Genomic DNA, 21,525 nt, shown 5'->3' with positions numbered 1-21,525 from the left:
TTCAGTGGGTTCAACGTTGATGTAAAATAGGTTTTGCTTATGTTAAATATTTTCTGTCGTAAAAGTATAGAAAAAAGTCTTTTAAACAACACTATAACATACTAGAAAGGTGCCCTGATACTGGAAGAATTTTTTAAATTGGAGTGAATTGTTTGCTTACAAGATAGTGTATTGTAGATGGTACTTGTAGCACCACCTTTTATTAAAGTTGTCTGACAGTTCAGATCTTGTTTTCAGTTTTTAGTAGTTTTGCCAACCTATAACTGTTCGGGCTGAAATTTCCTGTGGTGTATGTCTGCTTCATGTTAAATTTTTTTGGGAAAATTTCAGTCAAAATATATGTATGTGTTCAATGATGAGGCTAGGGGAAAATTCTTTATTTTTACATACATGTATGTATTGCAACCTTTTATTTGAAAAGGTCTAATGCCTGCATGCTTTAGAGCAAGGCCTTGAAATTTGGTGGGGAATGGCCTTTGTATCAAGGATATGCCTATTGCTGCCCCTGTAAAAATCCTCCCAAATTTGTCCAAGTTAATAAAAGCTTTTGAAAAATGGTAATTTGTACATGCTCAGTAGAGACTTTTTTTCCAATTTTAGCAGCGAAATTCTCTGAAGAATCTGTCCTCATGGACCCACGTTCCAGCTCAGGGCTGAAGAGGACTGTAACAGAGCCTTCAGAAGGCCAGGTGGTCTAGCGGGTAGTGTACTCAGTATCGCCTTTCAATGGGAAGGCGTTTAAGTCCAGTTCCTCATCTGAGGATGGATTTAGCTTCACCTCAGGTTGCAATGTCCTTGCCTTTTTATCAAAGGGGGAGTGAGATTAGAATGTGGCTTATGCCTCTCCTGCAGCAGGGGCAAGGCCCGGACTCCCCAATCAAGTGTCCAGTGCCTTACAGTGCCCTTGAAATTACCCTTCCTGGGTCCGCTTTTTATTATCCGTCTCTCATGACTCCAAGTCTAATCTCAGGTAACAAAAGAAAAAAGAAAAGACAGCTAAACCTTTAGTCCCAACTTGTCTCAGCATGAAGTCCTGTTCCTCACAAGGAGACTTCTTCAGCACCCATGTCCAGGATCCCTTAGGGTAGGTCTGCTTTCCTCTCCTTGACTGAACTGGGTAGCTTTCTTTTAAGCTTCCTTTCCAGTTGGAGCATGCTCTGCAGGCCTGGAGGCATAGTCGCCAACTGGGAGTGCTCCAGCCCTGGATCACGCACAGAAAAAAAATAGCGGATGCTTAGCATCCACCGGCAATCAAGCTCCCCACCCGCGGGTGGCCTTGCCGATCAACTTTTCCCCCTCCCTCCCAGCACCTCCTGCCCACTGCAGATCGGGTGTTCCATGGCGTGCAGGAGGCGCTGGGAGGGAGGTGGAGGAGTCAGGACAGATGTGCTTGGGGGAGGGAGTGGAACTGGGTGGGAAGGGGCGTACCTTGGGGGAAGGAGTGGAGTGGGGGCCAGGCCTGGGGCAGGAAGAGGTAGGGTTGGGGAAAGGGGTGGAGTGAGGATAGGGCCTGGGGTTGAGTGGAGGTTGAGCACTCCTGGGGAAAATTGGAAGCTGGCACTTGTATCTGGAAGGGTGGGGCTATGTGGGCTTTATCTCTTTCAGGCCCAATATGAGGTTTGTATAACTCAGTGGTTCTCAACATACTACACATTATGGACCGCATGTGCGGCCCACAATGTGTAACCTGGGCCACAGGCAGCTGGGAACCTGTGACCCCGTGCACACCTGCGGCCTTTAGCACACAGCTGAGCTAGGCTGCAGCTATGTGTTATTTGGGCCACATGTGGCCCGTGGGCTGAACTGGGGTCCTGTGGGGAAAAAATATCATGTGATCATGTAATTAAAGACTATATTATAATTAAGGCAGTCTCTGGGCCAGCAGCAGTTTGAGTGTGGGAGGGAGTTCAGGGTTGGGCAGGAGAAAGGGGGGATGCAGGGTGGGGCTTACCTGAGGGCGGGGGGAGGCCAGGGGGTGAAAGTAACATAAGACTTACCAGTACGGGAGCCTAGCTCCGGGACCTTGGAGGGAGTGAGGCCTTGTGTGGAAGGGGCGGGGCTCAGGGGTAGGCCTCCCTCAGCAAGCCCTTCACGCTGCCCAGCCTGCACTGCACAGGGCTCTGGCTGCTGCTTAGCAGTGACCGAGAGTGCCAGGGCCTTTCAAATTGCTGGGACCCCAGGGCAGCTTCCCTTTTTGCCCCTGGTCATCGGCTGCTTACAGACCCATACCAGCAGCCACTTCTTACCGGTATGCTGCACTAGCCCACTTTCACCCCTCGGGGAGGCTCCCTGGAAGTGGCCAGCATAACACTGCAACTCCTGACCTAGGCTGAGGGGGCTCTGCATGCTGTAACTACTTGCAGGCACCGCCCCCGCAGCGCCCATTTGCTGCGGTTCTCAGCCAATGAGAGCTACGGAAACGGAACTTGGCTGGGGCAGTGCTCAGATCCCCCTGGCCTTCCCTCCTCCTAGGAGCTGCGGGGACATGCTGAGCCAGGTAGGAAGACTGCTGAACGGGTAGGGAGACTACCAGCCCTGCCAACTCCCCTTCTCCCCCCCCCACCCCACACCAGCAGGAGTCCTGGACCATGCCCCCAGCCCCACGGTGCCTCCAGACCATGCCCCCTCCAAGCACCCGGGGGCCCCAGCCCAAGTTACGGCTAAATAGTACAAGTCATGGACAGGTCACGGGATGTGAATTTTTGTTTACTGCCTGTGAGCTGTCCATGACTTTTACTAAAAATACCTGTGACTAAAACATAACCTTAGTCATAATGTATATGCAGAAGGGGGCTGAAATAAGGTTAATTCTAGTAGTTCCAAACTTTTCAGTGCTTGACTGCAATCTTATTGTGCTTTTAACATAACTTTTTGTGTATGGTTTATATGTATGTAGTTTTGAAAGCATTAAGATTAATAGTAGAAAATAAATTTACGCTCCAATCCTGTAAACATTTGCTCAGTGTTTAATTTAATGCATATGAGTGCTCCCATTGAAGCCAGTGGAACTGATTTTACAATGTAACTTTTTGAAGTTACTGTTCTCTAGACAGTTATACTAAAAAAATATATATAAAGCTAATATCTCTCTAGTTTTGGAAGAATGCACAGGAAGACAGTCCACTTCTGAAGTATTAGGAGATATTATAGAACAGAATTCTTTTTATTTTAATAAAGAATTAATAAAAATATGGCCATAGGTAGAATATAAACAATTAAAAGCCATCTTGATTTCTGAAGAAGAGCTTTCTTGTAACATTCCAATTCCTTCCCCTGCCCCCCCCAACCCCCCCCAAAAACCCAAACAAACAAAAACAAAAAACCCAGTATAATGTTAGCCTTCTTTTACGGTCATTACCATAAGAAGTTCATGGTGTGGTATAACTAAACAAATCCATTTGTTCATGAAAATTATAAACTGAATTGTTTGGTCTGTCACTTTTCAGTAATGTTGATCTAGAGAAAGATTATTGTATAAAAGGTGAAGTTTGATATAAATCATGCTACATAGATGTATGCAGTTATAGTTTTGTTTGAGTACTAAAATATGTAAATTCAGTAGAGACTAGATCAATTTCACACTTTCTGCCTTCATAAAATAGGAACTCTTTGACAGAAGTGGTCATTATTGATAATAGTGGTGAACTCTTTTCAGTTTTAGTGATCTGTATGGACAAATTAGATGACATGGGTCTTATTTTCAAAATTTGCCCGTGTTTCAGTGATTAGATATAGAGGATGTACAGTGAGCATATGAGAATGACATTTCCATGCCTTAGTTTTTCCAGAGGTCAAAAACAACTGGGTGAAGTAGTCCTTTAGTGCTGACGAGTAATAGGTTATTTTTATATACATTTTTAAACTTGTGGCTGTTGGAGTCACAGAGCAATTGAAGATAGGCAATCTTTTTATTTTTTTCAATTGATTTGTATTTTCCTTTTAACTTTTTTCTTTTAAGAGGCTGTAATATCACAGTAGGCTGTTGGTCTGGCCTTTTTCTTGTTGTGCAACTGTCATAACGGATTCTGTGTGAATACATTTCAGGTGGTTCACTAGAAATGGTTATTGCGCAAGATGAACATCTACCTGAAGATGTGGTGAGAGAATTTGGTATTGATTTGGTTACTGGATTACATCACATTCATGACCTTGGAATTATCTTCTGTGAACTCACACCTGGAAAGGTAATGAGTAACATTAGTTATAATGGGTATCTTATATTATGTCAAATATCATTAAAATTTCAGAAATTATTATTTGTAGTATGCTAATGTCCAGAGGCCTTACTTAAGGTTGGAGGCTAGGTGTTGTGTGTTGTGCATGAACATAGTAAGAGACAAGTGTATGTCCTGAAGACCTTAGTCTAATTAGTTTATTTTTTTTATGTCTGCTGTATCACTCTGCAGCTGAGAATGAGGTCTGAGAGTATAGTATCTGCTTCCATGCTGCAGCATAAAAAGATGAGTCGAAGGATTTTCATTATTCATTTAGGAGTCCCTTTGTTTTTACAGCTTTGCATCATTCTGTCATAGCCTGTCCACACTAGGAAACCACATATTTCTTAGTTTCTTGGTAATCATGACAAAATATTTTAGAACTTAAAATGTCTCTCAGAATCCAGGGCTGGGACCAGCTGAGCAAGCCGGTGCTTGGGGTGGCTAAGGGGAAGGGACGGCATGTTGGGCTCTTCGGCAGCAATTCGGCGGCAGGTCCCTCGGTCCCTCTCAGAGGGAAGGACCTGCCACCGGATTAGAAAGCGGTGCAGTGGAGCTGCTGCCGATTGTGGCTTTTTTTTTAATTTTTCCCCCTGCCGCTTGGAGCGGCAAAAACCCTGGAGCTGGTCCTATCAGAATCTGGTTGCTAGGTGGATAATCGTAGAATATCAGGGTTGGAAGGGACATCAGGAGGTCCTCTAGTCCAACTCCCTGCTCAAATCAGTACCAGTCCCCAGACAGATTTTTGCCCCAAATCCCTAAATAGCCCCCTCAAGGATTCAACTCACGACCCTGGGTTTAGCAGGCCAATGCTCAAACCACTGAGCTATCCCTCCCCCGCCCTCCCATGTTAATATTTTAACCACTAGTCTAACAAACTTTAATATGCATACATGTTGAAAGATGCAACACTTTTTTTATCTTTGCTGCAGAGTAATGTAGGTGGTAATTACTCCTTTGAACACTCAGTCCAGTTCAAAGTAGCCATCCTTATTTTCAGAGTCTTGCACAGAATTGGTCTTGACTATTGTGATATTGCCTCTTTCTGTGTAACCACAACCTCCCATGACAGCTATGTTCCACTGAAACAATGTAGCTGTTGACCAGTAGAGGAGACTAATGACTTCAGGAAATGGAACCTTCACGGGAGCTGGAACAAGGTTTTGGAACTCACTACCAGATCAAATGAGGATGATTGCTAACTTTGCTGCATACAGAGCAAATGCAAAACCTCTCTTTTTTCCATGCTTTTCCACAATATCATCTTCATCGACAAAGGCTCATTTAAAACAAAGAAACAAAATTTGCTCAGATCTGTCTAAAATAAAAAAGCCACCTTTTGATGGCTATGAAAAAAGGAGGCTATTATAGGTTTCCCCCCTCACCCCCAACTCATGGGAGGCACTCAGCTATTAATGTGATGAGGGCCTGTGATGGGGTGAGACTCACCACCGTGGCACCTCCTGCTGGCTGTCTCGGGAATTAGCTCTTCCAGCCCAGAGTGCCCTCTGTAGCCGGTGTCTTGCCTGCTGCTGGCCCCATGTCCCTCCCAGACCCCAGTGTTCTTTACATCAGAGTTCTGCCCCAGCAGTAACCCACAATCTGGGTCTCCCCACCCACTGGAACCTCTATCCCCACCTGCCTCAGTGGCTACTGCCAGTCACCGTCTAGCCCCTGCACACTGGGGCAGACTGAAGTCTGTAAACCACTCATCATCAGCAAGGGGGGTTGGACCTGCTGCCTTTGCCTATATCTGGACTGCCCCTCTGCAGCCCCAGTATCCTTTTTGGCCTTTTAGAAGGGCCGGCAGGCTGGAGCTCCCCAGCTCCCTCTGCTCTTCCCCAGCATTGCTCATGTACCCTTCTCAGCTCCCAAGCAGCCTAGTCCTTCTCTCTCAGAAGCTAGAGAGAGCGAGTCTCTTCTTTGAGCACCTGGCTCACAGCCCTTTTATAGGGTGAGCTGTGGCCTGATGGGATGTGGCCCCAGTTCCCCAATCAGCCTAGCCTTTTCCAGAGTGGCAGCCCTCTCCAGGCTGCTTTTAACCCCTGGGATTTGATCAAAACTGCAGTCTTAGATAGGTTGGACTAGAAAATTCAGCTTCTTGAAACAGTCTATATTTAAAAGAAACAACTTGGTGTTCACTTTTGTTTACCACTGTAGATACTTCTGGAAGGGCCTGGCACACTGAAATTCAATAATTTTTGCCTGGCTAAAGCAGAGGGTGAAAATTTGGAGGAATTTTTTGCTTTAATTGGATCAGAGGAAGGAGGTGGTGATGGCTGTGAAAGCACTCCACAAAGAAACTTGAAAAACAGACTTAAAGGTACAGCATATAGTGTATGTTTTATCCAGTCAAAATTAACTAAACTCCGTGAGGCATAATGAAATGTTTTAAAAATGTTTTGATTTTAAATCAGGTTGAGAGGATGGGGTCTTATTTTCCCAGCCATAAACTTAAAATAGTTGTTTTTTGTAACTATTCTTTTTGTGGATGCAGGAATTAAGAGTGCTTGATTTTTCTAAAAAACCCTCTACGTTAGTAGTTGAACTTAACAAAATAAAACGTTTTGACAGTGTTGATGACAATGTAATGGGGATCATTATGGGAATTTGCATATGGTACAAATCACAAAACAAGCTACACTACCTGTTACGAAAATCAGAGCACATAAAATCTAATAGTGAAAGGCAGTTGTTAAATAAGTTGTTACTGAGTTATCTGTACATACAGCTATTGCTTCAGGTGACTATGTTATCTTCTTCTCTTAATTACCATTGTAATTAATGCTACCGTTAGCTTAAGGTAGGGATTCCCAAACTTGGTTTGCAGCTGGTTCAGGGTAAGCCTCTGGCGGGCTGTGAGATGCTTTGTTTATCTGAGCTTCCGCTGGTATGGCTGTTCACGGCTCCCAGTGGCTGTGGTTTGCCGTTTTTGGCCAATGGAAGCTGCGGGAAAGCGGCGTGGACTGGGCCACAGCTTCCCGCAGCTCCCATTCTAGCTTGAGGGGACATACTCATGTTAGCTCTGGTTGAGCTAATGCACTAAAAATAGAAGTGTAGCCACAGTGGCAGGAGCGGCAAGCTGCTCAGAGTCCAATCCTGTCTGAGACTATAGGTTCATGCTGGGAATAGTTAGTCCCTCCCACATTTGTGCCGCTGTGGCTACACTTCAATTTTTAGCATGTTAGCTCAATCAAAGCTAGCGCAGGTATGTCTCCTCAAGCTGGAGTTTACAGCTTTAAGCTCCAGTGTAGACCTATCCTTAGTCTCATGTAAGCAAGATTTTGGTAGCACAGACCATCATTGGTATACTTAAATACTGAGAAGATTGCTAGCCAGCACTGGAAATGAGTGTGCGACAGGTACATAGAGAAGAAACAGATTTTACATACACACAGTCATGTTTCCAACCTTTATAACAATATAAAATCAAGTTTAGCAAACATACAGCATAACATACATCTGTAAGAAGAACTAACAAAGACTGTATTATCATTTTAGTACATCTGTTCTGAATAGATCTTGCAAACTAGGCTTCCCAGAGTGCAGTGAAGAAAAGGCTTTGGTGGACTGGGACTGTGCTGTCCTCCTAGCTGAGTTTGAGGCAGCATGTCTATGCTGATACTTTTAAAGTCTGTCAGGTGCCTTCAACAGCAACGCCCTATGATCTATGGTATCACATTTGATCCTACCATTAGTAGGAGGTGGATTTGATTTAGAGTATGTGTGCTCCATTTACATCTCGGAGAACTTGGAAGTTAATTTGGGATAGTTAGTTATATAATCAAAGGGCCTTGCCTGTGGGGTATGACAGGGTTAATTTTGTCACCCTTTTGTTCAACATATATATGAAGCTACTAGGAATCTCAGTTTAAAAAAAACAACTTGGGCTGCTAGTGCTCTCAATATGTAGTTCACACTCCTGTTGGATATCCATTTATTACCAGTGGCTTGAAGTATATTCTTCCATCCGTTACTGGCCAGGAGACTTTCCATCCTCCCACTGGATGCTGACCTGGCTACCGTGAAACATATATATTATTTTTACAATAGACTTGATTATTGCAGTGCCTTGTACTTAGGAAACAACTCTGGTAATTAAAGAAACTTCTGCTGTTCCAGAATGCAGCAGCCTTTTCACTCAAGAAGTCTGGTTCATACAAATGCACCATAAGTGCAGTAATTGAGATGCCACCAAGTATGAGAACAGATTAAAAGTTCGGTACTTAATCTTCAAAACCCTCTATGCAAGTGAGTCTCAAACCTTTTATACTGGTGACCCCTTTAACACAGCAAGCCTCTGAGTGAGACTCCCCCTCATAAATTAAACACACTTCTAAAATATATTTAACACCATTATAAATGCTGGAGGCAAGCAGGGTTTGAGGTGGAGGTTGACAGCTCACGACTCCCCATGTAATAACCTCATGAACTCTGAGGGGTCCTAGCCCCCAGTTTGAGAACCCTTGCTCTATGCTATGGGATTGGACTATTTCAGTGCCATAAACAGATGGTTAAGGGTTAATTCTCTTTTACCTGTAAAGGGTTAACAAGCTCAGTGAACCTGGCTGACACCTGACCAAAGGACCAATCGGGGGACAAGATACTTTCAAATCTTGGTGGAGGGAAGTCTTTGTTTTGTGCTGTTTTTGTTCTTTGTTCTCTCTTGGGGCTAAGAGAGGCCAGACGTGCAACCAGGTTTCTCCAATCTTTCTGAAACAGTCTTTCATGTTCAAAATAATAAGTATTAGCTAGAAATGGCGGATTAGATTTATGTTTGTTTTCTTTATTTGCGAATGTGTATTTTGCTGGAACGATATTTTACTTCTGTTTGCTGTAACTTGTACTTAGGCTAGTGGGGAAGGAGTCCCTCTAGTTTATGTAAAGCTGAAGCCCTGTAAACATTTTCCATCCTGGTTTTACAGAGAGAGTTTTTACTTTTTCTTTCTTTTATTAAAAGCTTTCCTTTTTTAAGAATCTGATTTTTTTTTTTTCTTGTGCAAGACCCAGGGGAATTGGGTCTGGACTCACCAGGGATTGGTGGGGGAAAAGGAATGAGGGGCGAGAAGGTTAATTCCTCTCTGTTTTAAGATTCAAGGAGTTGAATCACAGGGATCTGTCAGGGTAACCCTGGGAGGGGGAAAGGAGGGGGAATGCTTTATTCCTCTTTGTTTTAAGACCCAAGGGGTTTGGGTCTTGGGCTCCCCAGGGAAGGTTTTGCGGGGACAGGGAGTGTACCAGACACTGGAATTGCTGGTTGGTGACAGCACTGTCAGATCTAAGCTAGGAATTAAGTTTAGAGGGGTACATGCAGGTCCCCACTTTCTGTACGCTAAAGTTCAAAGTGGGAATAATACCTTGACATTCAGAGATCGCTTTTCTCTCTTCATGATGCTGATCTGCCACAACCACAATACTTATTAGGAACAAGTGAACTATTGACAATAAGCTTTGTCTCCTGCTTGTGTAAATTTCACTTTCTTAATGGAGCTCTGTATTGCAAGAAATGATGATGAACCTACTGTATTCAGGAAGAAACATAAACCCAACAACCTCTTTGATACATCTTTATCAGAATAACTGCAATTGTGTGTGTGTGTGTGGGGGAGGGTGTAGTTAACAACCTATCCCTTCTTCCAAACCAAAACGTAAGGATAAAAGAAACCAATATGTGCTCTTGAAAGGAGGATGGAACTGAAGATTTTGTTGACTTTTTGTGTAACCCTTAGTGACTACGGTATAATACTGATAGATAATAAACTTTCTATTTTTATTCCTCCTATGTTGGGGTTAATTGGCAGACAGGTATGTTGTATCTACAAATTATCTTTTGTATATGAAACATTATTCATGATTTATATTCAGGCATATTGTAAAAAGTATTTAAGTAGATGTAGTATTGAGCAAAAATGGGATTTGGCATCAGTAAATAAGTGATTTAATCTGAAATGTCCTGAAGATCTAGGTAGCTCTATGGTCACTCCCTGCTAGGACGACACAAGGACTACAAGATCATATGTAACAGGAGAGGATGTCTGCTTCACTATTTTAGCAGCCCTCCAGCCCACTTAAAGAAAAGAGATTGTAGGAAAATAAAGAAGATTATTCTGATAAACCATTTGGTTTATAATCGGATTTGTGTATTTTGTTGTTACCAGTATTTTTCATTTAAGTAAAAATACATAGAAATTGGCTTAAATTTGTAGACAATACCCTATTTATTGGCTTCAACAGGAGTTTCACCAGTGCAAGGGTTGTGGGAACAGACACCATGTGAACACTATGAATAATTCAACAGTATTTTTTCTGTTTGTTGGGACTCATCTCGCCCTCAGTTGCATGGTATACATATTGTGATAGACCCAGGCCAGTTGGGTACAACAGAGTAGCAGAAGGCAGTTGTACTAGCCACTGGATTAACAGTTTCCTGTTCCCTGACTGACAGAGCAGGGGCTGCTCCAGGCTAATGAGAACCCCTGACTCCAATTAACCTGCAAAGAGTCAAGTGAGACCATTAAGATAATGTGACCACTTGACTCTAAGGCCCCTCTGATACTATAAAAGGGCTCACTCCAGTCAGGCAGAGGAGAGCCAGGGAGCCAGAGAAGAGGAAGTGTGGCTGAAGGGCTGGTTAATGAAGACACCCTCGAGTCATTGGTAAGGGGAGCCGTAAGGTAAGGGTGAAGAAGGGAGAAGCAGGAGAGCTGTGGGGAAGTGGCCTGGGGAAATGTAGCAACTCTGGCAGTGAAAGGTTGGCTGCTAACAGCTGCTACCATTAGGGTCCCTGGGCTGGAACTTGGAGAAGAGGGTGGGCCCCGGTTCCTCCCCAACCCACCACTACAGAAACGCCTCCTGGGAGGGGAAGACAGGCCTCTGTCAGGCAAGGAGGCTTAGCGGTTTTGGTATGAGGCCGTAGGAGCAACAGAGGCTGTGGAAGTTCTCTTATCAACCTTCTTGTTCGTTTTTGATGAAAAAGGCTCAGTAGACTGTATCCTTGGCCCTAGAGAGAAAAGGGCTATGTGGAAGGGTTCAGTGAGCCTCTGAAGCTAGCATAAACTGTCTGGAAGCGCGGAACCCATGGGGACAAGGTTGGCTCTCTGACACAATATCTAACTAAATTGCATAAAATAGTCCTCTCCTTTATAAATAAGGATAAACATTTCTGTGAATCTTCGGTTCTGTGGCTTCTACTCAAAAGGCGTTGATGTGTATTTTGCAAAACACAGAGTATTAAGAAAAAATCATTCCAACAGAGAAGTCATTGCATTCTTCTCCCTCCTCTTCTCTTGTGCAGTCTGTGAAAACTGACACTGCAGTTTTGTCTTTCATGGCTGTGTTCCCAATTTCCCAAACACTGAAATACCTCCATTCCTGTGAACTTTTGTTACTAATACTAAGTTTAAGTAAATTTATTATATTTTGTGTCTGTGTCAGAGGTGAAAGTAAGCCGGTACGACGTGCCGGCAAGAGCCAGTACACTATGCCGGACCGCACCGGCTTCTGCGGCAGGGATTTAAAGGGCTCTGGGCTCCCCGCCATAGCAGCCAGCACAGAGCCCCTTAAATCCCACCCGCAGCTCCGGTGGCCAGGCTGGGGACGGAGCCGGAGTTAAAGGGCTCTGGGCTGCGGCGGCTGGACTCTGGGCTGCCTTGGCTGCGGTCAACCCAGAGCCCTTTGAATCCCACCCATGGCTCCGGCAGCCGGAGCTGCGGTGGGGATTTAAAGGGTCCGGAGCTCTGCCGTGGCAGGAGCACTGGGGGGCTCCCAGCCACCTCTGCAGCTGGGAGCCCCGGGTTGATTTAAAGGCCCTGGGGCTCCCAGCCACAGCCAGTGCCCCAAGGCCTTTAAATCTTGAGAGGCACTGCCTCTTCCGGTTGAGGCCACGCACCCCTCAGGACTCCGGCATTACCAGTAAGTCCTGTAAGTTACTTTCACCCCTGGTCTGTGTACAGCAAACTGAGCTCAGAAGAGAGGAAGCCCTTTTTGAATACACTTTGTGCAAATGTGCTTCACAGAGCTTTTAAATACAGTTGGCATATTTGAAGCTACTGTGGGTGATCATCTTAATGAAAAGTGGCATTGTTTGAAAGAGTGGGAGTCCAGTAGGGCAGAGTGTAGACCTCTCTCCACCCGACTTTAATACTAGTTTAACATAGGAATAGCTATACTGAATCAGACCAGTGGTCCATATAGTCTGGTATCCTGTCCATGACAGCATTCAGTATTGGATGCTTCAAAGGAAGGTGGAGAAACCGCAAAGGCAAACCACTATAAATGGTCTATTATAGATATCATCCCCTCCTTCTGCCTCCACTTCTCTCTCTCTCTCTCTCTTCCCCCCCCCCCCCCGGCTGACTTCCAAGATAAAATTGACAAAATACAATGTGACCTTCCCATCCCTCCCCCAACTCTCTCCTCCTTCTCCCCATCACAGATGCAGAAGCTGCTTGTCTGTTCTCTAACATATCCTTTTGGCTCAGTGACCCTATCCCATCTTCTGATCTGCCTTCTCTCATCTCCTTCCTTACTCTTCTTTTTAACCCAGACAACTACTGTCCCGTCTCCCTTACCCTCTATTTGTCTCTTAGCTCATTGAACATACTGTCTGCAATTGTTGTCTGGAGTTCCTCTCCTTCAGTTCCATCCTATACCCTCTCCTGTCAAGCTTCTGCTCCTTGCAGTCTACTGAAACCACTCTCGCCAAAGTCTCTAGTGACTTCTTCCTAGCTAAAGCTCAGAACCAGTACTCTGTCCTCATTGACCTCTCAGCTACCTTTTACTCCATCACCCATTTTCTTCTTGAAATTTTGACCTCCCTTGGCTTCCATGACTCAGTTCTCTTCTGGTTCTCCTCCAACCTCTCTTGCTGCTTCTTCAGAGTGCCCTTTAGGGGATTAGCCTCATTCCCCTGCCAGTTTTCTGTGCAGGCTCCATAGGGCTCATGCCTTGTCCTTTTCTCTTCTCCCTCTAAACTTGATCTCTGGTAATCTCATATGTAAACACAAATTCAATTATCAGTATCCATGCTGATGACTCACAGATCTGCCTCTCTCTTCTTCATTCTTGTCTCCATATATCCAAACTAAAATTTTAACCTCTGTCTCTGACATCTCATAGATGTTTAGTCAGTAGCTCAAGCCTTCCCCTACTTCCTTTCTCAATTACTGTGGACAATACCACGATCCTGTCCATCACTCCATCCCCTAATCTGGGCATCATCTTTGACTTGGACCTTTCTCTAGTACATTAGAAAATTACAGCACAAAACAGTAGATGTTCTTCTCAGGTTATGTGTAGTGGTAGTGAAATAGAAATATAAACAAGAAAATAGTTTCCACAATCCTGCTGAAAAGGTATATCAGAGTGAAGTGAGGATAGTTGTCTAATGAGAAGTAAGGTTGAGTTCACAGGACTATATAATTCAAATTCCTGAGTTTATATCCCAAATCTGACATTGACATTCTCTGTGCCAATGAGCAAGTACTTAGGGAAACTGAGCTTCAGCATTTATCTTTAAATGGGAGATAATGCATACAGTAGAGGTGAGGTGGGTGGATTGACACGGTGACGTTTTTTAAAATTCTGAATTGTATAAATGCTGACTGGATCGTCCAAGTTGCCTTATGTTTTGTTTTGTAGGATCTCCTGTATACACCGCTCCAGAAGCAATAAAGGGAGATGACTTCTCCATAGCTAGTGATCTGTGGTCATTGGGCTGTTTGCTTTACGAAATGTTTTCAGGTTGTGTTTCTATCTATCTGACATTTGTGATAATTTGGAAAAATGAGTTTTTGGTACAATATAAAGACTTCCAATTATTTAGGAACCTTGTAAAATAATCAGTTGAGGTAATGTCACTAAGAGCTGAGTTATAGTATAACTATAATAAATAGTTTTAACTGCCTCTAGTGCTTAGAATTATAATTTGCTAAATTATAATAAAGGTTTGAGCTCCCATTCTATCATTCAGTGGTTTTATGCTCTTAAGCATTAAAACAATTTACCAAATGCATTAATATATTGTTTTAAAGGTAAAATTCACTTAGCTGATTAAATTGCACTACTTTAGCTTTGTGAAGAGTAGAGGGAAGGGGAGTGGGAAGAGAGTATCTGGGACAATAACATCTCCTTCAAACCAGATTGCAGGGTTGTAGCCCAGTCTTCCTGTGGCAACATAAACAGTGTGCTAGCCTAGCCTATTGGATTAACATAGATGTGGTCTTGCTGTCCTCATTATCCACTCTGCTGGCATCTGGGGCTACCATGGAGACCTGTTTTGGGACACAGGACATGAAGGGGCATTCTTAATGGCTGTCCTGCTCGTGTTTTGTTCTGCAGTCATCATTACTCATTGACTGTCACCAGCAAGGATATTTATATTTAAACTGACATTAATTTGCTAAATTGAGTTCAGATTGACGATACTTGATTCTTGAATGAGATTATTTAGTAACAATTATTTTGCAGTTTAACCAGAGTTTGATAGAATTAAGTGAATCTTCTTATACTTCTAGGAAGACCTCCATTCTACTCTGAAAGCTTTTCCGAATTAATTGAACAGATTTTATATGAAAATCCTTTGCCACCTAAACCTAAAGGTAAGGTTTGCTTATAGTTAAATGAGTCAAACTAGAGGAGTGCCTAGAATGTAGTAGTCAGGTTTTTGTTATGTTTCTTATGCTGATAACTAATATTTTTGGTTTGCAAAGTATATTCTGCTTAAAATTCTTAATTGCAGAAGTGTATTTTTTTTTCATTAAATTAAACTTTTATTAGCAGAATTGTTAGAAATTTCTATCTCTAAAACTGAATATTAGAACTAGACTCCTTTTTAGAGTTTAACTGTTCTGTTCTTTTGGATTATTGCCCACTGGGCAAATGGATATTTCATATAAAGTTAATTATTAAGAGTAAAAGAAATTCTCTAGAGGGAAATATGTTGCTACATTTCATATTAAGCCATTACTTGACATTATAGAATCATGTTGCAATATTATCATGTTAGTTGAGGAGGCACTTTCTTTATAAGCCACTATTTTCAGATAGCTATAATTTAATGAAGAATAATTCTTTTGGGTTAAAATTTCTGATACTTATTTTTCACAGCAAACAGAATTTTGTTTTTAAATTGGGTTAAATTACATTGACTACACTGAGTTCTCAAAGCAAGACGAAGCTGCCCTTTTTGTCATGTTAATGAGGAAATTCAGAATTTTTTTGCTCTGATGCAAAAATGGTTTAGTAAAATATCTAAAACTTGCTATGGACTTGTTCTCAAATGCCTTTGATGCGTGTGAAGAAGTGTGGTTTCAAAGTAGAAATACAAGGTTGAAACAGTGAACATAAACAGTAATTTAAATAACATAGCAGGTATAATTTGGTCAGCAAATGAATGTAAGTGGGTACAAGTGGCAAGGCAGTGTAACTTGCACTGATTTTTAGCATTCATTTAGTCTGCACAAGTTTAGTTTGCTTTTAGTTTGCACTGAGTATACTAATGCATTCTGTAGTGACTAGCTAAATTGGTGAGAGTTGTGCCTGTTAACCTGAGGTATGAAAATGATCCTGGGAAAGTGGTGAATGGTGCAGACAATTTAAAGTGGATTTGGAGCTGCTTGATCTCTTGCCTGCTACACATTCCTCTTCCGTCCACTGTATGTGTATTAAACGTAGAGTTGCTAACCCTCTAAGATTGTGTTGGAGTCTCTAGGAAATCAAGATTAATCTTTAATTAAAGATTATGTCATGAGAGGAAACTTCCAGGAATGTGGCCGACCAAAATTGGCAGCCCTAATTAAATGTGAACTGCAAATAAAATCTCCAAATTCTGTCTACTGCAGCAGAAGTACTGAATATTTCCCTTAGCCTAAAGGTACTTATACCCAGAGACTACACAGTAAAGAACAAACTTTGAAACAACACACACAACAGTATAAAAATGGACTTATCTGAACCCTTGTGACTCCATGCTGTAGCAAAATTTTGTACAGTTACTGTCCTGTTATCGTAGGGTGCTAGAAGATTGAATATGGAACTGTACTCATGAGTCACTTAGAATTTGTGTTCTAGGTATTTTACTTGTTTGATAAAACAAACACATTAATTGTAAAATTAGATGTAGTCTTTCTCAGAACAAATTTCTTTTGAATAATTTATATACTACAGGCCGTCCTGCCCTTCATCTATGTGTACAATTTCCACTGGATTCAATGGGATTTCTGTTAATCTTAGGAGCTCAGAATATGACCCTGTATATTGAAATTTTTTTTTTAAATTCAATACATGAAATCCCTCTGTGGTACAGGAATTGAAACACCTGGTCAATTATCAGATACGATCAACTCTAGATTTTGGGAAGAAATTTCTTGAAGGATGAAATTCTACCCTTGTGCACCTGTGCACAATTTTAATTAGATTCAGAGAGTTTTGTGTACCTTTTGAGGACAGAATTTTTTTCTCTTAAGCATCCTTTAAAATGCAAAAATGTCATATTTAGGACTTTGGATTCATTCAGTGTGTTTTTGAATTTATTTTTTAAATTACATTTAAGACATGGTTAATTAAAAAATAATTGTATACATCATACAGTTAAGTCTTTTGTTCTATAAGTAATGGGTTATTCTTCTTTGAATAGTGTCCTATGTGTGCACTTACATCCCCTGTGCTGTTGATTGGAGACTTTTCATAGCAATGTGCATTCAGCCTGTGCATGCATGCTAGTTTGTCATGTCCTGTGAGTTGCTACAGGCAAACCGCCCTCAGTTGCTTCTCAACTGCCTCAGCCTGCGATGGAGCTCCAGCAGTTGTCCCTGTTGAGATTACTTCAGCTGTGTCCCAGTTTTTATTCTAGTGCTTCATTTATAGTTGGTCTTAGTATTAGTGTAATTACCGGTAGTTAGTAAGCAGTAGTAGCTTTAGCTTCCTAGTTTAAAAAAAATTCTCATATTATATAGATAAGGTAAGTCTTGTTCACTGGGAGGTTACACCTGGTTCTCTTAGTTTGAAATGTCTGTCATGCCAGGAGGCAATCCTGGTAAGTGATGGGTACTCCCAGTGCATTGTTTGTCTCGGGGAATTGCACACTCCCAGAAGTGTATCTTCTGTCTGACATGGAAATCTAGAGCCAGAAAAAAGAAGGGAGATGAAACTTCATCTCCTCATTACAGTGAGCTCGCTGCATCCATCTTCTGACCCAGGCCACGGGACTCCTCCTGTACTCCAGTCTTGAAGCAAGTCTGCTGCCTCCACTATTTCTAAACCATGCTCCTCGAGGGCATCTAAGAGGAAGACGTCTCATAAGTTTTCCAAAGATCATGCCCTGAGTTCACCAGGTAGGGAATCTATCTAAAAAAGCTGAGGTTATTGGAGTCTTCAGCCAGATCTGCATGTTCTGCATTCCAGTCTGGTAGCTTTGAAGCTGCTGGTTCCTAAGGTAGCAAGAGCATTGTTAGCTGAAAGATGGCAAAGCTTCAGGTGTGGAGGGATCGTTGGGACCATCGGCAGACCAAGGAGGTAAGAATAGCTCTTCCTCTGCTTCCTAGTTATCAAAGAAGCCTGCTTGGGTTCCTACTGCATTTCCCTTGAATCAGACAAGATTCACAATAGCTCTGTGCAAACCACAGACTCGGTGCCAACAGCATGCTTGTTACCTCAGGAGTTTGGTTTTCCCTGAGACCAGGCTGAGGTGCCCAATTCTTCGTTGCTCAGAGGTACGCAGCCTTCATCTGCTGCCCTCACTAGGAGACCTGATCCTCAAGAAGAAACCTGTGAGGAGCAGGAAGATAGAACTGATGAAGAGGTCTCTCTTCTGACCAACAGCTCCTCTTCATCTCTGGATGAAGAGTCATGCCTCATCCTCCATCCTTGGAGAATGATTTTAAGCAGTTTCAGGATCTGGTCAAGAAAATTGCTGACTCCTTGCAGATCCCTCGTGAGGTTAAAGCATCATAAGCTGCTTGACATCTTTCAGACAGTCTCATTTGCCCGCGTAGCCTTACCTGTCAATGTGGCCCTTCTGGACACACCTCATCTATTTCACCTACATGCAACAAAGCAGATAAGAAATATTACCTTCTAGTAAAACACCTGAGGTTTTATTTTCTCATTGCTCTCCTAATTCTTTGTGGTCAATGCAGTTAACAAATGGGGAAGGCAGCACCACACTAAATCTATGCCTATGACAAAGATCAGAAGCGTTTAGACCTACTTGGTAGAAAATCTTATCAGCCTCCTTACAATTTAGAATTGCCAAGTACTAGGCATTAATGGTGAAATATCATAAATTACACCAAACTGAACTCTTTTGTTGTCTTACCGGCAGAGTGTAGAGAGCAATTCCAGGCAATTTAATGCAGACAGCCAGCTGCCTTCCAGAACTTCACTGCAAGCCTTACTCGGTGCTGCTGATACTGCTATCCATTCAATCTCTATGGTGGTAATTGAGAGGGACTTCTGGCTCCAGATTTCCAAAAGAAGTCCAGAATACAGTGGAAGACTTCCCTTTCAGGGGATCTAAACCAGAGGTCTCAAACTCAAATGACCACGAGGGCCACATGAGGACTAGTACATTGAGCTGAGGGCCACATCACTGACACACACCCCTTGCTGCCTCTGGCCCTGCCCCCACTCCACCCCTTCCATTAGACCCCACCTCTTCCCACCCCTTTCCTGCCCCATTCCAATCCTTTCCCTGAAGTCCCCACCCCAACGCTGCCCCAGGGGGTGCAGAAAGGGTGCAGGGTGCAGCGGGGGCTCAGGGCAGGGAGTTGGGGTGCAGGATGCGGCAGGGGGCTCAGGCCAGGGGCTTGGGGTGCAGGAGGGGTTCAGGGTGTGAGCTGCAGCCTGGCGCAGCTTACCTAAAGTGGCTCTGGGGTGGCAACGGCGCACGCCGGGGCCAGGGCAGGCTCCCTCCCTGCCTGCCTGCCTCGGCCCCGCGCTACTTCGTTCCAGGAAGCAGCTGGAACTGTGTTCCTTCAGCCCCTGGTGGAGGGGGAGGGGCTCAGGTTCTGTGCATGCGCTGCTCTTGCCGCTCCTCCGGGTACCTCCCATGAAGCTCCCATTGGCTGTGGTTCCCTGTTCCCTCTGCCTCCTTCCCCCTTTCCCCCTGGACCAAAGAGGCGTGCTGCCAGCTGCTTCAGAGAGTGGCACAGGACTCTAAGCACCACAGGAGGCAATCCCGCGGGTAGGCAGAGGGCCGGGGGGGTGGGCAAGGGGAGCTTGGAGGGCCACATGCAAGAGCCCTGCGGGCTGCATGAGTGTTTGAGACCCATAGTCTAAACTGTTTTCAGATAGCATGGATGAATCTCTGAACACGTTAAAGGACTCCAGGGTTAGTTTGTGTTCTTACAGGCAAGTGTATAGAGAAGGTTTAGCAAGACACAGATGGCTCAGAGATCCTGTGCAATTCCCAACCTCCTAGAGGTTGTGTGAACCACATCAAAAGAGACTAAAATTCCAAAGACAGAAACCATCCACCTCTCAGCCTTTGACCTCATACCCTTCCAACTCCAAGCAGCAATTTGATGGGCAGATTGAGGTCTTGAATGACCATCCTCATCCTTACCAGCTGCACCAATTCAGCTGTCTTCCTCTCTTCAGCGACCACCTTTTACTGCTTCAGGCAGGCTTCAGAGGCCACCTCCAAAACCCACTTGTTTGTGGAGATAATCTCCCCGGAGTACGCCATCCACTTTACGACCCTTCCACCAACCAACCCCCCTGCCCAATGCCTCTTTAGAGACTCCTCTCATGAAGAAATGGACTCTCTTCTATACTTGGGTTCTATAGAACCAGTTCTCATGCAGCACAGGGGGAAAGGATTTTATTTAAGGTACTTCCTGGTACCAAAAAAAGAGAGGCAGTTAGCGACCCATTCTAGATTTGAGGCTACTCAACAGTTATGTGAAAGCACCAAAATTCAAAATGGTGACATTTGCTGGTGATAATTCTGTCATTAGATCAAAGGAATTGGTTCTCAGCCCTTGACTTTCTAGATGCATATTTTCCACATTGCGATCCACCCATCTCACAAGTTATTCCTATGTTTTACTATTGGCCAGGACAACTTTCAGAACAGGATGCTCCTTTTTGACCTGTCGTCTGCCCCGAGGGTCTTTTTGAAGGTCATGTCAGTAGTAGTGGTTCAGCTCTGCAGGCAAGGTATTTCAGTGGCCTGTTACCTGGATGATTGGCTGCTGAAGGGTCACTTTATGGGTAACTTTTGAAGCCATAGATCTCTTCCTCAAATTGGGCCTACAATTGAACATTCAAAAATTCACTCTGAGCCATGTAGAAAACTTGAAATTCGTGGGAGCTCATCTCCATTTAGTAAAAGCAAGAGCCAAAGCCCTGCACAGATTTGTGGCCTTTTCTGACATAGCAAGACAATCCAGCATAGCCCCCAAACCTTTGTTTTATATTAACTGGCAGGGAGGATCAAGATCTTCCTCCCTCTGTGCAGAGGCTGTCAAGCTTTGTAACCTGTGGATACACAATCAGGTCGTTGTCTTCCAGGGGTTCAGAATGTGATCGCAAGTACATTTAGCAGGCACTTCTTCCAAGATTACAAGAGGGAAATAATTTCAGCATCCCCCAGATAGACTTGTTTGCCACAGTGATAAACAAGAAGTGTGCCCAGTTTTGCTCCAGAGGCAGGCTGGTTCGCCGATCCCCGGGGGTTGCCTTTCACCTTCATTAGTTGTCTGATCACCTCAATGCGTTCCCACTGACTCCTCTAATAGCCAAAGTTCTACTGAAAATAAAAGAAGACAAAGCCAGAGTCATCCTAATATTTCCAAGCTGGCCCTGACACACATGGTTTCCGTACATAATACAGCTGGTCGTTTGCTCACTGATCACTCTGCAGGCCAATCTTCATCTCCTCTTCCAGGAAGGCAGAAAGATCCTACATCCCAACCTCGTAGTTCTTAATCTCAAAGCATGGTTGATTGATGGTTCATGGGATTAGAGACAACCTTCTCTGAGGAAGTAAGAATAAAGTATTACACAGCAGAAAATGATCTACTACCCATACTCTTAAAAATGGACAAGACGTGTCTGTTGGTGTGACCTCAAATGTATTCCACTGACAACCTCATTGCTGCCAGATATACTGATCTGTGTCCTAGCTCTAAAAAGTTTAGGGCTATGCTGAGCTTCATTACAGTCCACCTGGCAGCCATCATGGCTTTATATTCTCCAGCAGAGCCTTATTCCCACGCTTTATTCCTTCCTGTTTTGCTCACCCAACGACAGTGAGGTTCCTAAGGGGGCTCAGAAATCTTTGTCAGTCAAGCATCATACTCTGGTTTGG

General features: G+C 43.6%; 1 protein-coding gene and 1 long non-coding RNA gene across 11 annotated transcripts in view; one reads left to right on the top strand and one right to left on the bottom strand.

Moving 5' to 3' along the window:
- Positions 1 to 21,525, top strand: part of ULK4 (unc-51 like kinase 4) — a 440,534-nt gene that overhangs the window by 7,943 nt on the left and 411,066 nt on the right. For all 9 annotated transcript variants that reach the window (XR_007772329.1, XM_050937890.1, XM_050937889.1 and 6 more), the window contains exons 4-7: positions 4,045 to 4,184; positions 6,375 to 6,537; positions 13,854 to 13,955; positions 14,729 to 14,812. Coding sequence is in view for 8 of the 9 variants with exons in the window: in XM_050937890.1 (XP_050793847.1) it covers positions 4,045 to 4,184; positions 6,375 to 6,537; positions 13,854 to 13,955; positions 14,729 to 14,812 (489 nt within the window). In the remaining variant the exon portion in view is untranslated. The remainder of the gene's footprint in view (positions 1 to 4,044; positions 4,185 to 6,374; positions 6,538 to 13,853; positions 13,956 to 14,728; positions 14,813 to 21,525) is intronic.
- LOC127043890 (uncharacterized) lies at positions 16,780 to 21,112 on the bottom strand. 2 transcript variants are annotated; one of them, XR_007772349.1, is made up of 4 exons: positions 21,040 to 21,112; positions 20,393 to 20,465; positions 18,212 to 18,252; positions 16,780 to 17,978 (listed from the first exon to the last, which is right to left on the bottom strand). It is a non-coding gene; the product is annotated as an uncharacterized LOC127043890 (long non-coding RNA). The 2 variants fall into 2 exon arrangements; XR_007772348.1 differs by having other exon boundaries at positions 20,393 to 21,112.

Source organism: Gopherus flavomarginatus, chromosome 2, assembly GCF_025201925.1.
Source record: "Gopherus flavomarginatus isolate rGopFla2 chromosome 2, rGopFla2.mat.asm, whole genome shotgun sequence".
NCBI classification, from domain to species: Eukaryota; Metazoa; Chordata; order Testudines; family Testudinidae; genus Gopherus; species Gopherus flavomarginatus.
The sequence above is the reverse complement of the archived record's forward strand: the minus strand, read 5'-3'. Positions and strand labels throughout refer to the sequence as shown.